Genomic DNA, 23333 nt, shown 5'->3' with positions numbered 1-23333 from the left:
TGCTGTTGATTTAAAAGTGTGGTGCAAATATCCACCGCATCGGGGGCTACTCCCGTCGGTGTCGCAGCCCCGCTGCGGCGGCCACGGCTCCAACGAGTTACATGCAGGCCATTCTTAATATGATAAGCTTCCGTGGTTGCTCAAGCAATTACATGATAGCTGGTCTACATGTTTACTATGCTATGGCGGGTTTTGGTGGGTAATATGATAAGCAAGCAATTCTTATGTGGCAAAGGCAGAAGATTTGCATTAATGATCAAAAGTTTAGGAACACAATTAAATACTTAAGGTTTCATAAACTAAAATCAGGCGACCACATACGTCAAACTATAGTGATGCAGCAAAAGATTCACAAAGTCCGCTACGACATCCATCTGAGTTCACTCTTGAGATTAAACTATGGAACAAAACAATAAGCCCTTAAAAACCTGGCATTTGCTTGAACAGTAGATGGCAGTCTCCAGAGCTGACTTGTATCACCCACGGCCACGCCCTCCACCTGAGTTAGTGAGCAGATTTAGGGGTAGATTTGGTTTGACATCCAGTTAACCACTAACTACATGAACAACACTGGTGAATGCTTTACCTCTAGCACCGCCACCTTTACCACCAGCTCCGCCCCGGCCACGACCACCACCACCTCTGCCGCTTCCATCATCTTGACCACGTCCAATGCCCTTGGCAGGCCTCCCGCTGTTGTCTTCTCTACCTCTTCCCCTTCCTCGGCCAACACCGGGTGGCTTCCTGTCTGCAGTAAGAACATCAAAGAAATGTAAGCAGTCTAAAATGATTCAAACATGATGATACAGGAGTAACTTAAGATGACATGCATCTGTAAGGAAACATTCCAGTGATTAAGAGACAACGTAATGTCACGACCTTAGCTGGAATTGCCTAAGGCGTGAGGCACCCTTGCGGCCAAAGATGCGAACTTAGCTTGCGTTGCCTAAGTCGCGAGTTACCCTTGTGGCAAAGACGCGAACTTAGCTTGCGTTGCCTAAGTCGCGCTTCGCCCTTGCGATCTTGCTCCGCAAGGATCAGCCCACTTTGTAACCTCTCGCAGGTCCCGAAGGACCTGTAAAAGAGAAAGATGGTTAGTTCGAAAGAACGAGCAACGGACAAGTCCTGAAGTCTCGCGAAAGGGGAAGCTTTACAAGCAATTCGACGAACACCTTGTGTGCACAAGAGAAAAGAGGGAGAGGGAGAAAAACAAGGCTTTCAAGGATGAACGAACAGTTGCAAGCCCACAAACAGCCGCTCACCTAGTCCCGGGCGCGAAGACAAGTTCCCGTAAAGGTCACGTGCGAACTTGCGAAAGAGAGTTCAACGCCCGGTATATAACCGAAGCCCCATCCAGCCCTGTGCCAGCCGGGGGGTTCCTGGGGTCTGAGATGGCTGACATTTTGGTGAGCGGAGGCAGTTCTCCGCTCACCTCCCGCGGCACGCGAAAACGGAGTTGTTTTGGGCTGTTTTGGGGCTGTTTTGCTCGGTTCGGTGAGCGATCGCTTTGTAACGCTGCAGCTTGTTCGAACTTACGTATTTACAAGCAAAATGACCCAAAACCAAGAGAAAACATGCTGTCAAGCAGCTGTACATGCAGGTGTGAGCGACGAACGGTTCGTTGAACAGAGTTGTTGCGGGTGCGCGACGACCGTTCGTGACATTCTCCCCCACTTAAACTGTCGACGCCCTCGTCGACGCTTGTTGGTAGTTGTTGATGACTTCCTCTTCATGTCGTAGGGCGTCTTCAGGCTCTCAACTGGCTTCAGTTCGGGGAAGCTTTCGCCACTTCACCAAGTGCTCCGTCTGCTTCGCTCCGTTGGGTAGCTTTATCTTGCGATCCGCCAGAATGGTTTCCACTCGCTTCTCGTAGGAGGCTGTGATGGGAGGTAGCCGAGTTGGAACACTTCGGGAGGCATCTTGCGGATCCGAGTGGTAGGCTTTTAGGTTGCTGGCGTGAAGAACGTTGTGAATTTTGAACCACGCCGGCAGCTGCAACTTGTAAGAGACATTGCCTACCCTGCTGATAATTGGGAAGGGCCCTTCATACTTACGCACCAATCCTTTGTGGACTCAGTTCCTGAAGAATTGGAGTGATGCTGGTTGAAGCTTTACCAACACCAAATCGCCAACTTTGAACTCTTGTGGTCGCCTTCCCAAGTCTGCCCACTTCTTCATCCATTTTGCCGCCTTCTCCAAGTAAGCCCGCGCAATATCTGCATTTCGATGCCACTCCTTTGCGAAATGATAGGCTGATGGACTACTCCCAGTATACCCAATTGCCATGGTGTGTGGAGTCGACGGTTGTTGTCCTGTGATAATTTCGAAGGGGCTTTTGTTGGATGCAAAGCTCCGCTGCAAGTTGTAGGAGAATTGGGCAATGTCCAACAGCTTCACCCAATCTCGTTGATTGGCACTCACGTAGTGCCGGAGATATTGCTCCAAGAGCGAGTTTATTCTTTCGGTCTGGCCATCCGTCTGGGGGTGGAGGCTTGTAGAGAAGTATAACTTTGATCCCAACAATTTGAACAGCTCGGTCCAAAACCGTCCCAGGAACCGAGCGTCTCGATCGCTAATGATATTGTGCGGGACTCCCCAATACTTCACTACATTCTTCATCATCAGCTTGGCCGCCTCCTCTGCTGAACAGTGTAGGGGAGCAGTAATGAAAGTTGCGTACTTTGAAAACCGATCGACCACCACGAGTATCGATCCGAGTCCCCCTACAGGTGGCAAGCTTGATATGAAGTCCAAGGAAATGCTCTCCCACGGCCTTTCTGGTACGGGCAACGGCTCCAAAAGTCCCACCGGCTTCCGCTGCTCCACCTTGTCTTGTTGGCAAGTAAGGCATGTTCGAACATATTCCTCCACATCAATCCCCATCTTCGGCCAGTAGAAGGCCCTCTCCACGAGAGCCAAAGTTCTGTGAATGCATGGGTGTCCAGCCCAAAGGGAATCGTGACACTCCTTTGTGTAAACAAGTCCCTCCTGGACCCAAAATCGCCGTGCCTTGCCTTCTTTGATGAGCTGCATCAGGATAACTGCCTGGGGATCACTATACAGTCCATCTCTGATTCGGGAAAGGAAGTTGGAGTGCAACTGACTTGCTTGGCCTCCGCCCTCCAGTTGTACGGCATTCACGCATTCCACTTTGATGAGCTGCATCAGGATAACTGCCTCGGCCACGACATTCGCCTTCCCAGGCTTGTACTCCATTGCCATATCAAATTCAGCCAGGAAGTCCTGCCATCACGCTTGCTTTGGGGGGAGCTTCTTCTGAGTTTGGAAATAGCTCAGGGCGATGTTGTCTGTCCTCAGCACAAATCGCGACCCGAGGAGGTAGTGTCGCCAAACTCGCAGACAGTGGATCACTGATGTCATCTCCTTCTCATGCACTGGATACCGCCGCTCGGTCTCGTTGAGTTTGCGGCTCTCGTAGGCCACCGGATGACCTTCCTGCATGAGTACTCCCCCAATAGCGAAGTCCGAAGCATCTGTATGGACTTCAAAGGGCTCTCCATAGTTTGGCAATTTGAGTACTGGTTCTTCTAGAACAGCAGCCTTCAGATCTTGGAATGCTATCTCACATTTATCAGACCACTTCCAAGGCTGCTCCTTCTTCAGCAACTCCGTCAGTGGGGTTGCCCGCTTCGAATATCCCGCAATGAAGCGTCGATAGTAGTTGACGAAACCAAGGAAGGATCTCAACTCTGGCACCTTCTTTGGAGTTCGCCATTCCACAACTGCTTGCACCTTCAACTTATCCATCCGAATGGAGCCATCACCGATTCGATGCCCCAAGAATAAGATCTCAGTTTGAGCAAAGTAGCATTTCTCCCTTTTCACGAACAAAGTGTTCTCCCTGAGAACCTTGAAAATCATCCGAAGGTGCTTGACGTGCTCCTCGAGCGTTTGGCTATAGACGACGATATCGTCCAGATAGACGACCACGAACTTATCCAAATACTCCTTGAATAGCTGGTTCATGAGAGTACAGAATGTGGCCGGAGTGTTGGTTAAGCCGAAAGGCATCACCAAGAACTCAAACGCTCCATACCTGGTCACACAGGTAGTCTTCGCTTCGTCGCCTTCAGCAATGCGCACCTGCCAATACCCCGACCGAAGGTCGAGTTTTGAGAAATACTTAGCCTTGCCCAATTGGTCGAACAAGTCCGCGATGAGCGGGATAGGATACTTGTTCTTCACTGTTACTTTGTTGAGGGCTCGGTAGTCGACGCATAATCGGAGGCTCCCATCTTGTTTCTTCTGGAAGAGAACTGGAGCTCCGAAAGGTGCTTTAGAGCTACGGATGAGACCACCGCTTAGCAGTTCACCTAACTGCTTCCTGAGTTCTGCCAACTCTAGCGAGGGCATGTGGTAGGGTGGTCTCGCTGGAGGCTTCACTCCTGGCTCCAGCTCGATACTGTGATCCACGCCTCTGCGTGGTGGAAGATTCTTCGGCAACTCGGGTGGCATAACATCTTTGAACTCTTTTAGGACGTTCGCCACCACAGCAGGTTCTTGAATGGCCTCCTCGTTGAGTGGCTCTAGCTTCGTAGCAGCCACGAATGTTAACTCGCCTTTTCGCACCCCTTTCTTCAATTGTAATGCCGAGATGTGTTGGGGCTCCTTAGTTCCTCTCCGAGAGCCGGGAACCACGCAGGGGTCATCGCCTCCCATCATACATAGGGAGTTCAAGAACGGCATCGGCACCAACTTCGCCGCGTGCATAAACTCCATTCCAAGAATCACTTGGAAGTCGTCCAGTGGCACGGCCATCATGTTGGTGTTCCCGCTCCATGTCCCGATTTTGATGGGAACTCCCTTCGCCAACCCGAAGATTCGCCTGGCCTCCGAGTTCACCGCCTTCATTCGGCTTGGGCTCTTCTCCAAGGTCAACCCAAGTCGCTGTGCTTCGCGATCGGCTATGAAGTTGTGGGTAGCGCCCGTGTCCACCATTGCACGGGTCGTTTGGCCATTCAGCTTGATGTCCACATACATCAGCTCACTACTTCCTGCTTTTTGTGCCTTCGTCTTTATGTTCTCCCCCACTTGACCCCGCATAGCGTTCAACAAATGCATTGCTCCCATTCGGGGTCCTTGCGACTCCTCATCGTCGCTGCTGGATTCTGAACTGCTCGAACTAAGAGCAACAGCTTTGCCCTTGTCCGATCGGGGTGGGTGGATGGAAGCCGTCAAAGCATTGAGTGCCTGTTTCTGTGGGCACTCCCTTACCATGTGCGGTCCTCCGCACAAGAAGCATCCTCCAGGTTTTGAGGTCTTGCCTTTCGGGTTCGGCCCTTTGTGGGAGCTCTTCTTCTTTTGTTCGCCCCCGAGCTCCTTCCCTCGAGAATGTTTTGGAGGGTGATTGCCTGAAGATTGTTTCCTTCTTGCTGGGTCTTCAGAGGAAACAAAGTCGGTGAGCCTTTCTGCAGCAGCAATTGCCCCGACCACGTCGGTAACATTCCTTCGATTTAGCTCCTGTTGAGCCCATGGTTTCAAACCATCGAGGAAGCTGAACAACTTGTCCTTCTCGGACATGTCCTGTATGTCCAGCATTAGTGCAGAAAACTGTTTTACATAGTCTCGGATGGTGGTACTTTGGCGGAGTTGTCTCAACTTCCTTCTTGCGACGAACTCTGTGTTCTCCGGTAGGAACTGAGTTCTCAAATCCCGCTTCAAGTCCTCCCATGTGTCGACTCGACACCGACCTTGTTGGATCTCCTCCCAACGAGGTCGCCACCAAAGTTTCGCATCTCCGTTCAGATACATTGTTGCTATAGAAACTTTGGTATCTTCAGAATCGGGCCTCGTAGCTCGGAAGTATTGCTCCATGTCGAACAGAAAGTTCTCGAGCTCTTTGGCATCTCTGGCCCCTCCATATCCATGAGACTCAGGTGCCCTCAAATTTTGTGGCGGTGCAACGCGGGTGTTGCCTCCTCCCGCATTTAGTGTTCTTGTGAGCATGGCCACCTTTGCAGTGAGTTCCGCCACAACATCCTGTAAGTGTTGCACGGAGTCTTTGGTGTCATCAGACAGTCGGTCGACTAGGGCCTCGACCTTGTCGATCCTGGACTCCGCTTCCTTTTGCGAGCTCTCTACCCCAACAAGTCTTTGTTGGCCATGGTAGAGTTCCTCCATGCTCGCTTCCAAAACATCCAGGCGGGTTTCCGCCGTCGTGAGTCTCTCCTTATGACTCTTTTTCCCAGTTAGCGCACCAGATTGCGCTTCATCCGCTCGCGGAGAGTGGCCAACTTCTCGCTCGTCCTGTTCGCTGCCGCGCTCCTCTTGAGCGGCTCCAACAGCATGAGAGCGAGTGTGCACATGCAGCCCACCTGCGGCTGCTTGGGGCAAGGGTCTGGCTTGCCCCGTCTTGCTTGATTCGCCACGATGCTTTGCCATGGCGAAGTTGCGAAGTTCGTTCGTTGTTCGATCGAAGAGCTTGCCCGCTCTGATACCACAATGTCACGACCTTAGCTGGAATTGCCTAAGGCGTGAGGCACCCTTGCGGCCAAAGACGCGAACTTAGCTTGCGTTGCCTAAGTCGCGAGTTACCCTTGTGGCAAAGACGCGAACTTAGCTTGCGTTGCCTAAGTCGCGCTTCGCCCTTGCGATCTTGCTCCGCAAGGATCAACCCACTTTGTAACCTCTCACAGGTCCCGAAGGACCTGTAAAAGAGAAAGATGGTTAGTTCGAAAGAACGAGCAACAGACAAGTCCCGAAGTCTCGCGAAAGGGGAAGCTTTACAAGCAATTCGACGAACACCTTGTGTGCACAAGAGAAAAGAGGGAGAGGGAGAAAAACAAGGCTTTCAAGGATGAACGAACAGCTGCAAGCCCACAAACAGCCGCTCACCTGGTCTCGGGCGCGAAGACAAGTTCCCGTAAAGGTCACGTGCGAACTTGCGAAAGAGAGTTCAACGCCCGGTATATAACCGAAGCCCCATCCAGCCCTGTGCCACCCGGGGGGTTCCTGGGGTCTGAGATGGCTGACATTTTGGTGAGCGGTGGCAGTTCTCCGCTCACCTCCCGCGGCACGCGAAAACAGAGCTGTTTTGGGCTGTTTTGGGGCTATTTTGCTCGGTTCGGTGAGCGGTCGCTTCGTAACGCTGCAGCTTGTTCGAACTTACATATTTACAAGCAAAATGACCCAAAACCAAGAGAAAACATGCTGTCAAGCAGCTGTACATGCAGGTGTGAGCGACGAACGGTTCGTTGAACGGTGTTGTTGCGGGTGCGCGACGACCGTTCGTGACAGTAAGGTGGTTAAGTCTTCCAGTAAACACCTAGTACGGTGTTATGTAATGCAAAAAAAATGAAGACGACATGCCTTCACAATGTAGATACAACTAAAATGACTGCTAACGATTCAGTACAAGTTGAAGCTAAGAATTCAGCCAACTAGAGTGGTAAATTGAACTTTCGGGATGCACTTAGACAAATAATAAAGGCTAAACAAGAAACTAGAATTGAGGACCCAAAAAGCAGCATTATCAATTTCTTTGTTAAATGTGTTTCAATCTTTGGTGTACGATTGGTAGGGTGAACATATGTATCATAGTTATGGAAGTAAATATTCTCATATCATGAATTAACATAGGCAAACCAGTTTCTCATGGTAGCTTAAGTTTGCTAATAATATTATATGCACCAAGGATCCACACAAATTACCTGTACGACTCTTGGTGGTTTCCTCTTGAACCTTGTCAATCACCTAAAACAGCAGAAGGTTTACAATCAGTCAAATAAGCAATGGAGAGGGAATTACAGAAATCATGAAATGATTTTCTTGAGGCAAGCCAAAAGCATTCTAACAATAAAAAATGTCACAAAGTGCCTATTGCAGATACTTGCATCGGCAAATACATATAACTGTCAAGGAGCCTCATCCAGAAAAGCAACAAAAGGTAAACCATAGTCCTTCTCATAATCATACTTATATTGCATTTTTTTTAAGTAGACCTTCTTTAGGTAAAATAGATAGCTCTGATTCAACCTAAGGACTCTTACAGATCTCTGGAAGTAAAATATATACCCTTCTGGAAGTCAAATGGAACTTCCAGAAAGAAACATACAAAGAAGGATCAGAGATAACTCTAAGCACATTTTAATTACAACAAGATTCTTCTACTGCATCAGTTTCAAATATTGTCTTCTGGATGTCCAAGTCGTTTAGACCACTAACTGATCTGGGTGATGTAATGGCAGACTGATATAATGTTTCCTCTCCCAAAGCGACTTTTGATAGTTACTTTAGTTTGCTTTGATATTTAATAGCGAGTACGATATAGAACTTGATAAAAAAAGATCCTAGGTGATGATTTATCACTTCTTAGCAAACTAGTCCCAACTGATGGAATTATCACAGGAGTGATGCTCCATAAAATCAATCTTCAATATTATTCAGAAAATATGTTGGCAAAAATATGTCCATTTGGTTTTCATGGTTGAATATTTTTCTTCAAACGATGAATTGAAATTTTAAATTGGCATTATTTGCACCTCATTGTTTTTCCAAATTTGGATTCTACACCTAGTCAGGGTCATACATCTCTAGACTTCCCAAGAACAATGAGATCATCCAACATTTCCTCAGTATGTCAGATTGCTCCAAAGAAGAATACGTAGTTCCTTTCAGTACCTCTACAATATCAATGTCTCATCTTACGATCATGCATAGTCTAACCGAGAATCAATTTACTTGGAATTGCTGCCATGCAACCTTATTTCTCAAGGTATGCAAAAAATGTGGGCTCCAAGCCTTAAAAGATCAGAGGTAGTTAAACAATAACTTTAAATATATTACCAATTTGATTTGTTTTCTCAGCATCTCATCTAATAAAGGATACAAATGATTTGGGTGTTGTTTGGAGGAAGTGACGGCACATAAATACTGAGCAGACCTCAAACTTCGCATACAAATGATTTGACTGATAAAAAGACTTAAAAGACCAGAAGAGATCTATCAAGCAGCGGTCTAGCTAGAAAAGAGGCTGAATTAATAGAACAAAGTATATAACTTTTGTATATAAAATGAATTATATAATGTCTAGATTTAATATTTTATTAACCTAGTGGCCCGATGTGATTTGATCATTGACACTGCGATCGGAGGAACTGTTGGGTTGATGTCTACTCGAATATTATATCTGTGCCTCCGCCTCATCCTCATCATCATTCTCTCTCTCTACCCATGCTAGTTTTACAGCTTTGCAGTTTCCATCGAGGCCATGATCGAGGTGTAGAACCCTATAATTTGCTGAAATCTGGCTTTAGTTTCCATCACTAGGATTACATGAAATAATTTATAATCCTATATTAGACATATAAGTATACAATCAAAAACATTTTGTAAGCTGTATATATCCAAATGGCTTTTATGTGTAAATTTTTGCATATTCCAGTTGTGGAAAAATTATAAAGAGAAACTAGCACAGATAACATGAACTACTCTACAAATTTCTAGACAATATCCACCATGTTGCTAACATAAGCTAGATTAAGAACAGGTTATTCAATCAGCATCGACTTCTATGTCGACTTAGTGTTCAATTTTAATGCTTCCATGTGGACTTCATCTATAATATTTATAACATGCCCAGGTTAAAGGATAGGAGACAGCTAAGCGTTGTATTGACCTAAAGAAAGATCGAACCAACGCTCATGATGCATACCTCATCAGGAACTCGAAGATACTTAATGGTATTCCCACGAATATAACATTCTGGCATCCTCCAAAATCGATCACCATCCTACAACCAGAACGACATCCTATAAGAAGCATAAATATGAGCAAGTCCATCATATAGACCACAATCGAACGAACAAAATAGACAGACAAAAAGGGGAAAACTTTTACCTTTGAGGTACAAATGACCTCACGGAGGTGGATATTCATCCAGGTATCGCAGTTCACCAAGTGCCCATTGTAAGTCTCCCCATTCTTCAACTCCACCAGCTGTCCCATCGCGGTACGATCATCAGAACACCACATTAAACAAGAACAGAACGACCAGTTACTAGAGAAGATAAAGACACCGTGTCCTCTTACCATGGGATGCCCTTGTGCTGTCTTCAGAAGCGATAGCGGAAGCTGCAAAGTAGCATCAATAGGTCAAAATGGAAGACCCGGCAAAGAAAAAACTCGCCAAAAGAAAACGGATACACGAGAAATTTACCATCTTTCCGAGATACGAAGGTTAAATCAGCGACAGATGGTAAGAAAAAGAGATTGAAACGATCAGACGCGCAATCGATCCGGCGATCGCCGAAGGGTGACCGAGGTAATCAAGGTCCGGGGCCAAGAACCCTAGATTCAGGGCGAGACCCTAACTTGGATCGGGGATGTGGTGCCCTATGCGGGCATCGAGGGCCGCACAGTGGTGTCTATCAAAGAGAATCCGGATCCGGATTCAGATCCGAGTCCGACAAGGAGCGGATGAATCCTACAAAGACCTGATTAGTACTTAAGCTCGACATAAAAGTAATTTGGTACATAAAAATAATTGAATAATATTTGTTATATAATTGATCATGTTTAAGTCAAATCTAACTTTGAAATAAATGGAGCTCGAGAGTATAAATACAATATTCATATAATAGAAATTAGTTGATCCGATCTATAAAAAGACTCTTGATTTTTAATTAACTTAAAAGAAATTATAAAATGGTTATATCTTTCCAAATTCATGATAAGTAGTTATAAAAAAAATGAAATAAAATTCTTTGCAACATCAAATTTACATATTTGTTTCTCATATTATATATATATATATATATATATATATATATAGAAAAAGACACTTGCCAGAAAGTGTTGCTTATCAACTAATTGGTCCATTGTAAGATAAAATTTTATTTTGATTATAAAATTAAATAATAATAATAAAATCATAAAGCTCAGAGTATCTCAGTCTGGCCATTCAACCAACATCTTAAATATCAGAATGAGAATTTATAAGATAACTAGGTGGATTAATTGAATTTGTCAGCTAGGGCAGATTAATCTTTGCATAAAGCCTATTGCATAACAAAAATCAAATCAATATACTCAGTAACTTGGGAAAAGAACTGAAGAATGAGAACAACCAATGGAACTCATAACTCACTTCATAATAAAACGGTCTGTCATCATTTCATTCCATACATGTCTGAGCACCCACACAACCTTTCTTTTTTAACATAGGAGTAACACAGCAACACGACCTTAATAGGGTTATAGCTAAAACAATCGGCCGACCATGCAGGAGCATGTATCAAAATAGATTGTTTGAATATAATAGAACCAGAAGAATAGATCTTATCAAGAGAACATCTTTTTAAGAGCCATTTGAGGGAGAAGCTTCCTCCATGGAAATTTTAGCATATGAAAATTCTGTCGCCAGAAATGACATTAACATCGTTCAAGTAATTGACATCGGCCACATGGTCCCCAAAATCATCTGATCGGAACAAAGGAACCCACATTAATCACCCAAAGTATAACCTGAGTTATGAAAATGAACAAAGCTTTGCAATGACAATAGAAACTAGAACTAGGAGAAAAGATGAAAGGAGGAAACTAACCTTCGTATATCGTCCTCACAATATCCACATATTCTGGTACTAGTTCCTTGAATATAATACCTTCAGGATGAGCATCCAGGACCACCAACACACCTAAATCCATATACAACTAGTTCAGTGTGGAGGAACTTCAATTTAGTCAATTATTTCCCTTCAACATCCCATTATTCTTATGAAGTTTCAGAGGGACAAATTATTCTACTGACATAGACTCTTCCTCAAGTGGACACACTCGTGGCACCGCACAAGATTTCTTGATTTTCTTTCTTTGGCGTTATATCGAGTTAGTCATGCCTCCTGTATCCTATTGAAGTACATAGTCACACTTTAGTTTGGCTCTTCCAGGTCATCTCAAGTTCCGCCAATGGATACTAATTATATATCTATTGTATTCTCATAGAATTGCATGGTCAACTATAGAGCCAAAGTTTGATTTGCCCCACAGAGTCTAAAGGACTAATGAACTATGAAAATTGCTTTGGCGTATGAGGAGTTGGACCAGTAATAAAGGAAATTATGTCGAGATATTAACTAAGTCCAACCTAGTGTACATCCTCCCCACTGACAAAGATAACATGCCAATAATTTCAGAACTAAGAGGCAAAGGAAAATATAATCCGCTTGATCTTAGAAGACATTCAATTACAGAGGAACTTTTAGTGCAATTTAAACCAAGAAGTAATTGGAAGTTGGATTGAAGATATACCAAGTGCCAGCCAAGGTTCTGTGATGTCATTAGGCAGTGGTGCAAGCCATAGTATATTCCTTAGATTCATCGAATCATCATAAACCACATTTGATCCTGAAAGAGACACACAACACTTGGTAGGGCCAGAGGGTATGACCAACTTCAGAAGATCAAATAAAATAAGCAGATCGACAGTTGTAAATGTGGAAGAATTTCACCAACAGTCAGTCAGGTGATGATGAAAATAAAATGATGGGGAGCTGCAATAGATGCACTAAGAGTAACTCCAATAATTACCTCTCTGGCAATAACCCATATTATAAGGAAATGATTCTTTTTCACAGGCTGGATACTCTTTTGCATGGAACCTGCAAAGCATGATAATAAAACACAAATGACCAGAAAGATCCTGCGGTAAAAGACACTTTAATGGAACATGGAATGAATTAACATCTACAATGATGTAGTTGGTATTTTAGAAACCGCTAACTCTCCAACATATGGACAATATAGCTAGATAAGAAGCCACAAATGACAAATAGAAACATAAATGAAGATAACAACAATGAGTATTTAAGTATTCAAAGGCATAAGAATTAACTCTGGAACACGAGCATACTTCCTACTCCCCTGCCTGTATCAAGGTTCTAAACCCTTTACCAAGGCTACATGGGTAATTAAATTGTTGTGAGAAACTTGCATGAAGAGATTCACTTGGAAAAGAATAATGATATATATAGATAAATAAATAGTCATAAAGCCAAAAAATTTCAAATTTAAATGCATATTAGAAGTTGAGACTTAACGAAGCAATTTGCAGTTTGCTTCTCTGCAATAATATATCAAAAACTAACATGCCACACTGCCTTTTCAAAAATCTAAAGATAAAGCACATCAAATTATACAATGTGTACTTTAATAGACAATTTTTCAATTTTTCTATACCACCGGTGTTTGCAGTCCCAGTTGCATTATCAAGGCGGAGTAGTAGTTACATATTTATTTAACGATTTGCAGCAGCAGCTTTCCCTACAAAGTTTGTGAAGAAAAGAGAAATTGATTGGAGAAACAAACTCACTTGTTAAAGCTCCCCTAAAACCTGATCATACTGCCTTAGACAGATGTGTTGAATATAGTAAATAAATCCAATTGTAACATTTTTAATACCGAGACAACTCAACCAGCTACGGAGTCTCTTCACTGACTGTGTTGCTGTTGATAATACACGGTAAGCAGGTCAATGAGATGATTGGAATATGAGATATATTGCACCGAGGCATTATATAGATTCCAATGTAACGAAACAGATGAGTTAACTTAGATGCTCATTTTTCAACTCACAGCATGCCAAGCCTTCCAGAGTCAGTGGCAACGAAGAGGTGCCCATGAAACAAGTCATATCGACTGAGAGACACGTTTAAGCCCACAGAAGGTCCTCTCTCCACGATCAGTTCAAACAAGAAGGCAAAATATGTATTTAATTCCTGTTCAAAATGTTCAAGCATTTCACCACTGCTTACAGGTCAGAATAAAGAAAGCGGAACAATCAGTTGACATTTCTTACCATGTTTGCAAAACGGTACCCATACGGAGTTCTTGTCAACTGACATTTATCTTTCTTCAAGCCCTCCACATCAGGCACCTAGGAAATCAGACTGACTTCAAGTCAAATTTCCGTCTGCTATTATTCATTCGAAGTTCACAAAGGTTGACCAAACAGATAACTTATTTAGGCATATAGGAAAGGAGGAATCATTCAAAAACCATACTTTTAGGGCTCAATTGGTATGAGAATTTCACTGAGATCATTGTGATATTACGAGATTTAAACCAATGAATATGCTTAACTTGAATCGACAACACAAAAAATTTAGTAAAAGCATCGATTTCTATCACATAACAAAAGTAAAGATGCAATTCTCTAATATAACGTAACCGGACTCACAGGCAACGGAGTGGGATCCAGCGCCATCTGGATCACTGACGGGTCGCCACCAGAGTCGACGGCGAGGCGGGCCAGCTCCATCACCGGCTCTGGCGGCCACCACACCATGTCGTCGGCATCGTGGCGCAGGCGGAGGTGCTTGTTCTCCTTTACGGGAGTGGAGGAGGAAAAAGGGACGAGGAAGCGGAGGCAGGAGCGGAGCCCCCAGGCCTCCGATGCGGGCACCTTCCCGGCGTCATGCGCGGATCCGAGGAGGGCGAGGAGGTGGGCGGCGGTGGTCCGGGGGGAGGAAGAGGAGGCGGCCTTGAGAGAGGGGAAAGATGAGATCTTGGGAAAGGGAGTAAGGAAATGAGGAGAGGAAGCCGCAAGGGTTAAGGAGAAGGAGAAGGAGAAGGCGAAAGAGATGGAGAACGCGAGCTTGACGGGGATGGAAGAGCCGCCCGTCATCTCCTCCCAGCCCGGTAATAGATCAGCAAAGCGAGTCAGAATCGGCTTCTTCACCGCCCCGTTAACAAGTCCGCGTCGACTCGGGTCCCCTCGAATCGAGTTACATTTACTAAACAGCCACTATTAATTATTATTATTATTATTACTATTAGGTAAATTGCTTGATGTTTTCTTTGTTTCGAATAATCGATTTTTATTATTCGAAATAATTTAAATCAGTCCTTTTTTTTAACGAGTTTAATTTTTAGACATCTAAAAAAATTCGCTATCCGATTATGATATTTTGTATGTAGCGTAAACATCGACCGAAATTGAGAGCATAAAATTGACGGGGGAATAAATTGAAGTTTGACTATTCTCGGTCTTTAATCGGCCTGACTCACTCTCGAAGCTTTACTGGAGTCAAAGGAATCACACCCGACGTTAGTCTAAGCACAAGTCGATATCATCGTATTGGAGATTCAGAAGTAAATTCCATAAATTCAAAGAGTTATATGAGTCGGGCTGGACGATCCGAAACTTCTTTCCAAATTCCACAACGAGTTGATCGATCATTTCTTTTATTCTATTATACACTTAAAACTGAAAAATCCTTGCAGCACAAAATTTTCAACTTTTTTACCCTCACGTTTCATAAGATAATCAATAAAAATGATAAGAAAATGGAAGTAATCATGTAGTAAAAGCCGAACGTCTTAAATATATCTCCAGATAGGGAATATTTTAGGCATTGAGGAGCCCGCGTGTAGCGACTCAATATGTGTCATCTCATAGGGAGTGAAGCCAACTGATCGAATTGTACACAATCGACTCCATATTATGTGGAACCGAACAAGTCGATGCCACGTGGTAGAAATCCAAATGAGCTAACTCGCATGATCAAGCACGTATGGGTCGATCGCTCATGTGATCACGTTGAACGAGACAACAACGAGCATTAACAACATGTATACCTTCGAGCTGTTTTTGTAAGTATAAATATCAAACTCTCAATCCAGAAAAATGGATCGAACTTCGAATGCCACGACAATCCACTTGCTAACTTAACAATCGAATAAGTCGAGTTAGAAATTCTTTCTCTCAACTTTTGTAAGGGCACACCGGAGACGTGACCAATCGAATCTCACATCGAGTCGACCATGAACACAAAGTGGAACCCCGATATCATACCTTCAACCAACTTCACCTCCCTTTCCGCTAATGATCTACGTGGATGATCTTGCACATTCAATCCAAATTAAGATGTGCCATCTCCTCGGTCACGACATAAAGTTATATAATATCTACAAAGTCAAATATAAAATACGTGATTCAAGAGAAAAAAAAAATATAAAGGGTTAGAATAATTTAGCCATTATATGTTACTGCTTTTATACTATTATTATCGCCATTATCATTATATTATTTTTCTCTATTATAAACACAAATAGAAAAATAAACATTCAAATTGGTTTAAAACACAAATTGATGTGCTAAGAGTATTTCCATAAAAAAAATCAAAAATATTTGAACAGCATAAAAACCATCCTTATTTAAGAGTGATACAATAATTAAAATCACAATTTGACCTAAATTATATTAAATAATTGTTTTTAAAATTACATTGAATCTTTCGATGAGATCACACCTAAGAACAACAATTATGGGCCTCTGCATTCACTTCCTAAAACTCAATTATTAGTTTTATCGATCATATCCATGTATTTTCACTATAATTCTAGAATTTATTTGTAATCCATAACTATTTGACCTGCTTAAATCACATTAAATCATTAGTTAATTGAATACAAAAACAATTACATGGAGTGAATTCGATGAAGAATCCCAAAACTAATCCAATCAACGAAACTATGCTTTTCTTTCTCTCTCTTTGTTTTTTTTGGGTTGAATCGTGATGGAACAGTCATTCAAACTAAAGTTGTCGCTCTATGTGGTCAACAGGAAAGCGGAAAGAAAACTCAGAAGTAATTTTAGGCGAAGTAGCTTGTCACCTTTCCTCCCTCGGGAGAGGAAACTTCTTTGGAAGTGCCTTGATGTCAAACTACCAAATATTAGCCTGCAAATTGCATTTGATATTGAAGTCAATCAATGGTTAAAATCTAATGTAAGAGACGAGAAGAGAGAGAGAGAGAGAGAGAGAGAGAGAGAGAGAGAGAGAGAGAGAGAGAGAGAGAGAGAGAGAGAGAGGAAACCTCATTCCCTGGACGCATCATCCACCATGCTTCTTGGAATATTGAGGAGCCTCCTCCACCAACTTGCTTTGCCATGCCAGCATTGCGATGGACGGAGAAGAAGAAATGTCCTTAGTCAATGGTGTCAGTCAAAGATTCCTAAGAAGAATACACCGCCATCAACTATTCTTGAGGAGCATTACAATATACTTGCTGAGTCAGATGGCCGTATCTTTCTAAAATGTTTGATTTCCTACTCATCGTTGGATCTCGGTATTGGGAATGATGCCAAGATTAAACGTATTTTTTTGTGGCATCACAATTTCTCTTTGGTCTTTTGGGAGGTTGATAATATCTTCCCCATACAAGACGTTAAGAGAATGATGTATTTTTGTTCGAAATCGTGAAAATAATCAATATTTAAGATCATTCAACAACTCAATGCTTCATCAATAGCATTCATCGAGCATTGCGTATGAAATACCATGAGTTTTCCATGTCAGCGACATGTATGAAAAGTCCATAGCGCTCCCAATGAGCTGAAAACAGAAGATTTCTTGCAATTTTCCTGTGTAATCTCCTCCGGACCCTTCCCTCGCCCAGCTGTCACATTACTAACCCCCGTGTAAACTTTCCATGCAACGTCTGCTGCAGCGGACCCACATAGAATTTTACGTGTAATTTCCTCGTAGAAACGATACGTAAAACTTCGCATGCAATTTCCTCGTAATCTCCGCAACTGTGCGAACTACAGCCGCTAGATAATGGACAGGTGTCCCCTTCGCCGTGTTTGATCGTTGCCACGTCGATGTGCATGAAAGCTTGTGGTGTTTTGTTGGATCTAATCTCCAAGCTATAAATCGTTTTTGATTGGAGGCTGAGTCGAGCAATGGTGAGAGCTTCAACATTCGGATCCTCAATCTTCTCGTGAGTCGAGCTTTATGGGCTGCTCCTCCAGCAAGCTCCGCAGCTCCGCCGCCGCCGACCTGCACTCCCCCGAGCTGAAGAAGGTGATTCAGAGGAATCCGGAGCTCGCAGCGTTCGCCAAGGAGTACCCAGAATCCATTCTACCCGCCATCAAGAGCGGCCTGGACGAGCTCGATCGATGCCTCGGCAAAGTCCTCTTGGGAGTCAGTATCATCCACGCCGCGATCGACCACTATGAGGAGGAGGAGAAGAGGAAGCATCAGCAGCACCGCCGGAACAAAAAGAAAAAGAAGGCCGACAGGAAGGAGAAGCATGCCTACTCCAAAACCGTCGCCAAGCTGCAGGAGCTCGAGTGGGCCGGCCACCCGTTCGCCGGACTGAACGTCAAGGAGCCGCAGCACGCGCTCAGCAAACTCAGGGAGACGATGGACCGGCTTCGGGACAGGAAGAAGGAGATCAAAGCGGCGCTGCGCTCCACCAAGCGGTGGCGGAAGTTCTGCGAAGTCGTCTTCACCGCCACCTTCATCGGGTTGCTCGTCTGCTCCGTCGTTCTGGCGGCCACGGTGGCGGCGCCCGTGGCCATCACCGCTGGGACCGCCGGCGCGACGGCGATAAAGGCGGTGGAGCCGTGGTTCAACTCCTTGTGGGACGGGTGGGAGACGGCCCTGAGGGACGAGAAGGAGGTGGTGAAGATGATGCTCGACGAGGAGCTCTCAGTGCACGAGCTCGACAGCATTCGATCCCTCGTGGTGAAGCTGTGGACCGACGTCGAAACGCTGATGAAGAAGGTGGAGTTCGTACTGCAGCAGGAGGACGAGGAGGCCATGGAGGTAGGGATGACGGAGCTGAAGAAAAAGATGGAGGCTACCGACGTGAAAGGCTGCATCAAGTTCTTGAAGGAGAAGGTGGATGCATGCAAAAAGGAGATCCAACCTTCAAAATCCAAGTTCCTAAAGATAACCAGGGATTAGTGATGTTGATCTCTTCCTTCTCTTCGTATGCGTGAAGCTTATACGTTCTTAGACTTTCCTATTCATGTACAGATATTGATGTTTCAGCCTCTTATCGACCGTGTGTATTATGCAAGAATATAATAACCATTGACGGTCAGACAGAAGTGGCCTACGGTCAAACAGTAAGTAAGATCGTCTTTGTTGTACCGTATTTGAGAATATAAATAGATCGAGGGCTTAGATGCAAATATTCAGCTCGAAAGCCCAAAAGGCCCGAAACCCGAAACGAGCGGTTGCGGATCAGAGACCCGTATGTGTCGTCCCGCGCTTAGGGTTAGGGTTGTGGAATTGTACATATAAGGGCTCTCCAGCGTGGTCGATCGCCGCCTCCCTCCGGATATCTTTGAATCGATCGAGTGCCAGAGGCGGCTTTGGAGGGGAACCAACCATGGTTCACGTCAGTTTCTACAGGAATTGTATGTCGTACTTGTCCTTTTTCGTCCTGGAGTCCCTTGATCTTCGAAAATTTTATCGATCCTTAACTTTCTTGTTGTTCGGTCCTCAAATGGATCCAATTCTTTCTAGGGTTTATGGTTTACCTGATGATTATTGCGACCGAGTTCGTTTCTTTTCTCAAAATTGATTTGGATTTTACGGTGTACAATTCTTATTATGGTAGCGTGATTATGAATTGGATCTGCTAACCCTGGCTAAATTGGGGTCTTTGCAGATGGGAAGACTTTTAAGAAGCCCCGTCGTCCCTACGAGAAGGAGCGGCTCGATGCGGAGCTGAAGCTGGTGGGTGAGTATGGGCTCCGCTGCAAGCGGGAGCTCTGGAGGGTCCAGTACGCGCTGAGCCGAATTCGTAATGCTGCAAGGGATCTTCTCACGCTCGACGAGAAGAACCCTCGTCGGATTTTTGAGGGAGAGGCCCTCCTCCGCCGGATGAACCGCTATGGGCTGCTCGAGGAAGGCCAGAACAAGCTCGATTACGTCCTGGCTCTCACAGTAGAGAACTTCCTGGAGCGCCGTCTGCAGACTCTTGTCTTCAAGTCGGGGATGGCGAAGTCCATCCACCATGCCAGAGTCCTGATCAGGCAGCGCCACATCAGGTATATACGTTATTTGAGGCAGTAACCAAAACCATTTCCATACATATTTGCTGGTCTGTCTATGACCGATCATGATTCATGATTTTTTTTTAACATGATTATATTGACCTATGCTTGCCGATAACCAACACTATGTTGTCTTCGGAATGCTGGATTAAATTAATCGTATTGCTTTTGATCAGATATTTGGGCATGTTACAAAAAACTTGTAGTTGTTATTAGCAGTCATGTGAGATGGGATCAATGCAGTCACTAATAGACACTGTATCATCTAGATGTATGTATGTCTGTCTTTTACCAGCTTGCCTAAACTCCCTTTAGTGGTGCTAAGTTTCATAGCCCTATAGCAATATTGTTTGAGGACCAATTCGAATCATAACCGCCAACATAGGCTTTTTGACACAGATTGCTTGTTCTCCGGTTGTGAGTGTTGGAACTTTAGGACTCCTGTGGTATGCTTTCCTGCAGCACGTTACGATACTTATTTTGTTGTCTTTATATCTATTTAGTTTGATTGTTGCTAGTCAGAAATTGTAGCATTAGCATCTATTCTCTTCTTATGAGTGAGAAAAGAAGTTTATAATTAACCTGAGACCCAATTGACTAACAATTATAGGTTCTACCTAGTCCCTTGTTCACCATGGATTAGATGCTAGTTAAACACTAGTGGACTAAAGAACCAAAACTGTAGTGGTGCTTTGTGTAATGATGTTGATGAATACTATGGATTCATGAGGTAGTCAGTGAAAGTGTCATCATCATTGTTGTGCGAACATGTCCATAGTCAAACTGTCAAGTCGAAGCAAAAGTTTGGAAGGGTTAGCAGAAAATTGATAACGTTTGGAGTCACGACTATCAACTTGACATCATTGTGTTGATGCCCGATGCCTTGCAAGAAAATTTAAGCAAGAGACGGATTGCCTAAAAGCATATAAAGGGCAGTTTGTGTAATCATGAAATTGTGGTATCGATTTATATAATATGCCTAAAAAATTAAAATTGAATGCTGATGTTGTGTTGCAACACGGAAGAATATTATAATTTCTTGATGTTAGTTTATGTATGTCTTACCGTCATCTCTGTTCAAGTCATGCCCATTGTTAAGATGTGTTGTACAATTTAGAGTTTAGAAGCCTCAGCAAAATATTGACAAAAGTCTCATGAGTATCAACTTGATGTCATCCTGCTTTAGGTTTATTCAGATGTCTTTCAAGGAAAATCTAGGATAGAGGGGGATTTCTGAAGGCTTGTAGAGGGTAGCTGGTCCAGTGGATGAATGTGTTGTATTGATGTATGCTGTATGGTAAAATGGAGATGCTCGGAAATCTGGAAGGAACCTTCTAATTTGAATGACAGCCAGTGCACTGGATGAGTGTAAATGGACATTGTGATTTGCCCTTTTGTCCAATTCTTTGATGTTAGGGTTTAATCTCAAAGTGGTCAAAGGCATCATCTGCAATGTTAGAGGCTGGTTTCTAGACTTGCCTTCTCGTATTGTTTCTGCAATTGACTTACTGGTCTGTGCACCTCTCTCGACCATCCTTGCAGAGTCGGGAGGCAAGTGGTTAACATCCCGTCGTTCATGGTGAGGGTGGACTCTGCAAAGCACATCGACTTCTCTCTCACAAGTCCATTTGGTGGTGGGCGCCCCGGGCGGGTGAAGAGAAAGAATCAAAAGGCCGCAGCAAAGAAGGCAGCTGGTGGCGACGGCGATGAGGATGACGAGGAATGAGCAATATGCATTTGCGGTATTCCAATTCTTGGAGCCTTTATTTGTTTCAGACTTGAGTTTGTTATCCGCAATCTGAACATTTTGTAGAAGTATTAGCTCATAAAATTTGCCACATTATTGTTAAAAATGCTTCTAAATTTTAATATCGTGGATTTTGACATTTGTTTATGGATTTATTTTGGCTTAACTAATTTATGAGTGACTAGACCATCTTCTGATGTGAGAAGCTTATTCTGTGTAGTATCTGAACAAGCTGAATATATCACGTGATATATACAATAAATATAAGCTGGAACAATTTAGGGTTGATTGCATGGTTTAGTCTCTTAGGAAGTCATGTTTCTAGTAATAATTATTTTATATATTTTGATTATAATATCAATAATGAGAATATGTCTATACGATTTTTCTACTATTTCTATGTTCCGAGTCAATTATGGCAACTGCCACTAAGAATCATTGATTTAGTCATTTAAGGTCAACGTAAAACGTGGTGAACTATGGGTTTGGATGACACTGCAGACAGCTCGTAGAAGCTTCTCCATAGGCCTCTTTTGCGATGATCATAGTCAACACAGCATCTTGTTAACGCCAACGAAGTATAGCCAGCTAAGCTTGTATGACCATATGACTCGGTCTCCCATTCTCGTCTTTGTAACTTCGAATGCCAAGTACACCACAGCTCCAACCACCGCAACGCCGCCACGAGCTCAAAACACGTACGCACCACAACGCATGCAAAGCACAACTCGATCCATTTGCTCGTACACATAATTTACGGTCTTTTCTCTGATATTTTACATTCACAATTCAAAGTCATTGTAATTTGTGTCCTCGCTGTCCTAATCTCCGCTGCGACTCGAGAGGAGTGAAACAGAAGCTTAGTTCGATCTCTTCTCGAATCTCAACAGCCTCGCTGGCGATAACCTAACTTTGGATGGTCTCCTACTCTTGCTCTCCGATATCGTCTCCAGCGCCGGCGACCACGGCCGCCCCCTGCGCCCCACGAGCTGTGCGTAGTGCTTCTGCAACTCGGGCGTGCTACATAACGTCCCACCTTCGCCGGCGGCGCTCTTTCTCCCATCTTCGCCCGAGGAGATGACCCTGGCTATGAACTCCGGGGCCACCTTGATGAGCTTCCTCCCGTCCCCGCCCTTCACGTACGCGAACGGACACTGCCCGTCCCCGGCTAGCGACACCTTCGTCGGCGACGGAGACAGCGACGCCAGCGTCGCGGCCGTCAGAGCCTGGTTAGGCCGGAACCGGTCGAGGGGGAGGAGGAAGTAGGTCTGGCCGGGGAGGAGCTCGTCGTCGGCGGATAGAACCGGGAGGGGGAGACCGATATAGAAGGAGTTTGCGTGGCAGACGATGCGGTCCGGGAAGCGGATCATGAGCTCGCCGGCGTGCAGCGTCTCCGGCAAGAGCCTGGTGTCGCCGCCCCAGAGGACCAGCTTGACGAGGTCGCGGGAGCTGTGGCTGAAGCAGGTCAGGAATGCTCTGGCCATTACGGATCTGTGCGCGGTTGCAGCGTCGCCGTTGGTGGGTTTTATGGGGATGAGTTGGTGGGTGGATGACTTGGACCGGTCAGCTTTGGGATCCAAGTGGGTCGGTGGTCAGCGGCGACCGAGGATGCAAGTTTGTCAACTCCACACGCACTGATAAAGCTGGGAATATGTCAACGCATCTACGTATAGTCGAATCCAACTCCCGCACGTATCTTATAGTAAGTGAATGCGTCTTCAACCTCTATCTTAAATTGTTTTTGGTCAAATAATTAAATGAAAGATGTTGACG

The 23333-nt window shown here is 44.4% G+C and overlaps 5 protein-coding genes across 5 annotated transcripts; 2 read left to right on the top strand and 3 right to left on the bottom strand.

Annotated features, from left to right (window-relative positions):
- Window positions 1-253: 253 nt before the first annotated feature.
- LOC103976141 (probable U6 snRNA-associated Sm-like protein LSm4) lies at window positions 254-10373 on the bottom strand. The gene is made up of 7 exons (XM_009391343.3): window positions 10178-10373; window positions 10051-10092; window positions 9859-9957; window positions 9674-9751; window positions 7671-7713; window positions 587-748; window positions 254-499 (listed from the first exon to the last, which is right to left on the bottom strand). The coding sequence occupies exons 1-7, from the start codon at window positions 10178-10180 to the stop codon at window positions 477-479; spliced, it is 450 nt and encodes a 149-aa protein (XP_009389618.2). The 5' UTR covers window positions 10181-10373; the 3' UTR covers window positions 254-476.
- A 704-nt stretch (window positions 10374-11077) lies between these two features.
- LOC135605522 (uncharacterized) lies at window positions 11078-14712 on the bottom strand. The gene is made up of 7 exons (XM_065095707.1): window positions 14198-14712; window positions 13817-13894; window positions 13594-13736; window positions 12550-12620; window positions 12271-12366; window positions 11565-11657; window positions 11078-11440 (listed from the first exon to the last, which is right to left on the bottom strand). The coding sequence occupies exons 1-7, from the start codon at window positions 14642-14644 to the stop codon at window positions 11358-11360; spliced, it is 1011 nt and encodes a 336-aa protein (XP_064951779.1). The 5' UTR covers window positions 14645-14712; the 3' UTR covers window positions 11078-11357.
- A 3044-nt stretch (window positions 14713-17756) lies between these two features.
- Window positions 17757-18713, top strand: LOC103976412 (UPF0496 protein 1-like). Its single transcript, XM_009391603.2, has one exon. It carries the CDS (start codon window positions 17757-17759, stop codon window positions 18711-18713), a length of 957 nt encoding a protein of 318 aa, XP_009389878.2.
- A 300-nt stretch (window positions 18714-19013) lies between these two features.
- LOC135605521 (small ribosomal subunit protein uS4y-like) lies at window positions 19014-21707 on the top strand. The gene is made up of 3 exons (XM_065095706.1): window positions 19014-19171; window positions 19426-19807; window positions 21356-21707. Exons 1-3 carry the CDS (start codon window positions 19144-19146, stop codon window positions 21537-21539), a joined length of 594 nt encoding a protein of 197 aa, XP_064951778.1. The 5' UTR covers window positions 19014-19143; the 3' UTR covers window positions 21540-21707.
- Window positions 21708-22078: 371 nt separating this feature from the next.
- Window positions 22079-23127, bottom strand: LOC135604971 (uncharacterized). Its single transcript, XM_065094624.1, has one exon. The coding sequence runs from the start codon at window positions 23042-23044 to the stop codon at window positions 22421-22423; it is 624 nt and encodes a 207-aa protein (XP_064950696.1). The 5' UTR covers window positions 23045-23127; the 3' UTR covers window positions 22079-22420.
- Between the last annotated feature and the right edge of the window lie 206 nt (window positions 23128-23333).

Source organism: Musa acuminata, chromosome BXJ2-2 (assembly GCF_036884655.1).
Source record: "Musa acuminata AAA Group cultivar baxijiao chromosome BXJ2-2, Cavendish_Baxijiao_AAA, whole genome shotgun sequence".
NCBI classification, from domain to species: domain Eukaryota; kingdom Viridiplantae; phylum Streptophyta; class Magnoliopsida; order Zingiberales; family Musaceae; genus Musa; species Musa acuminata.
The sequence above is the reverse complement of the archived record's forward strand: the minus strand, read 5'-3'. Positions and strand labels throughout refer to the sequence as shown.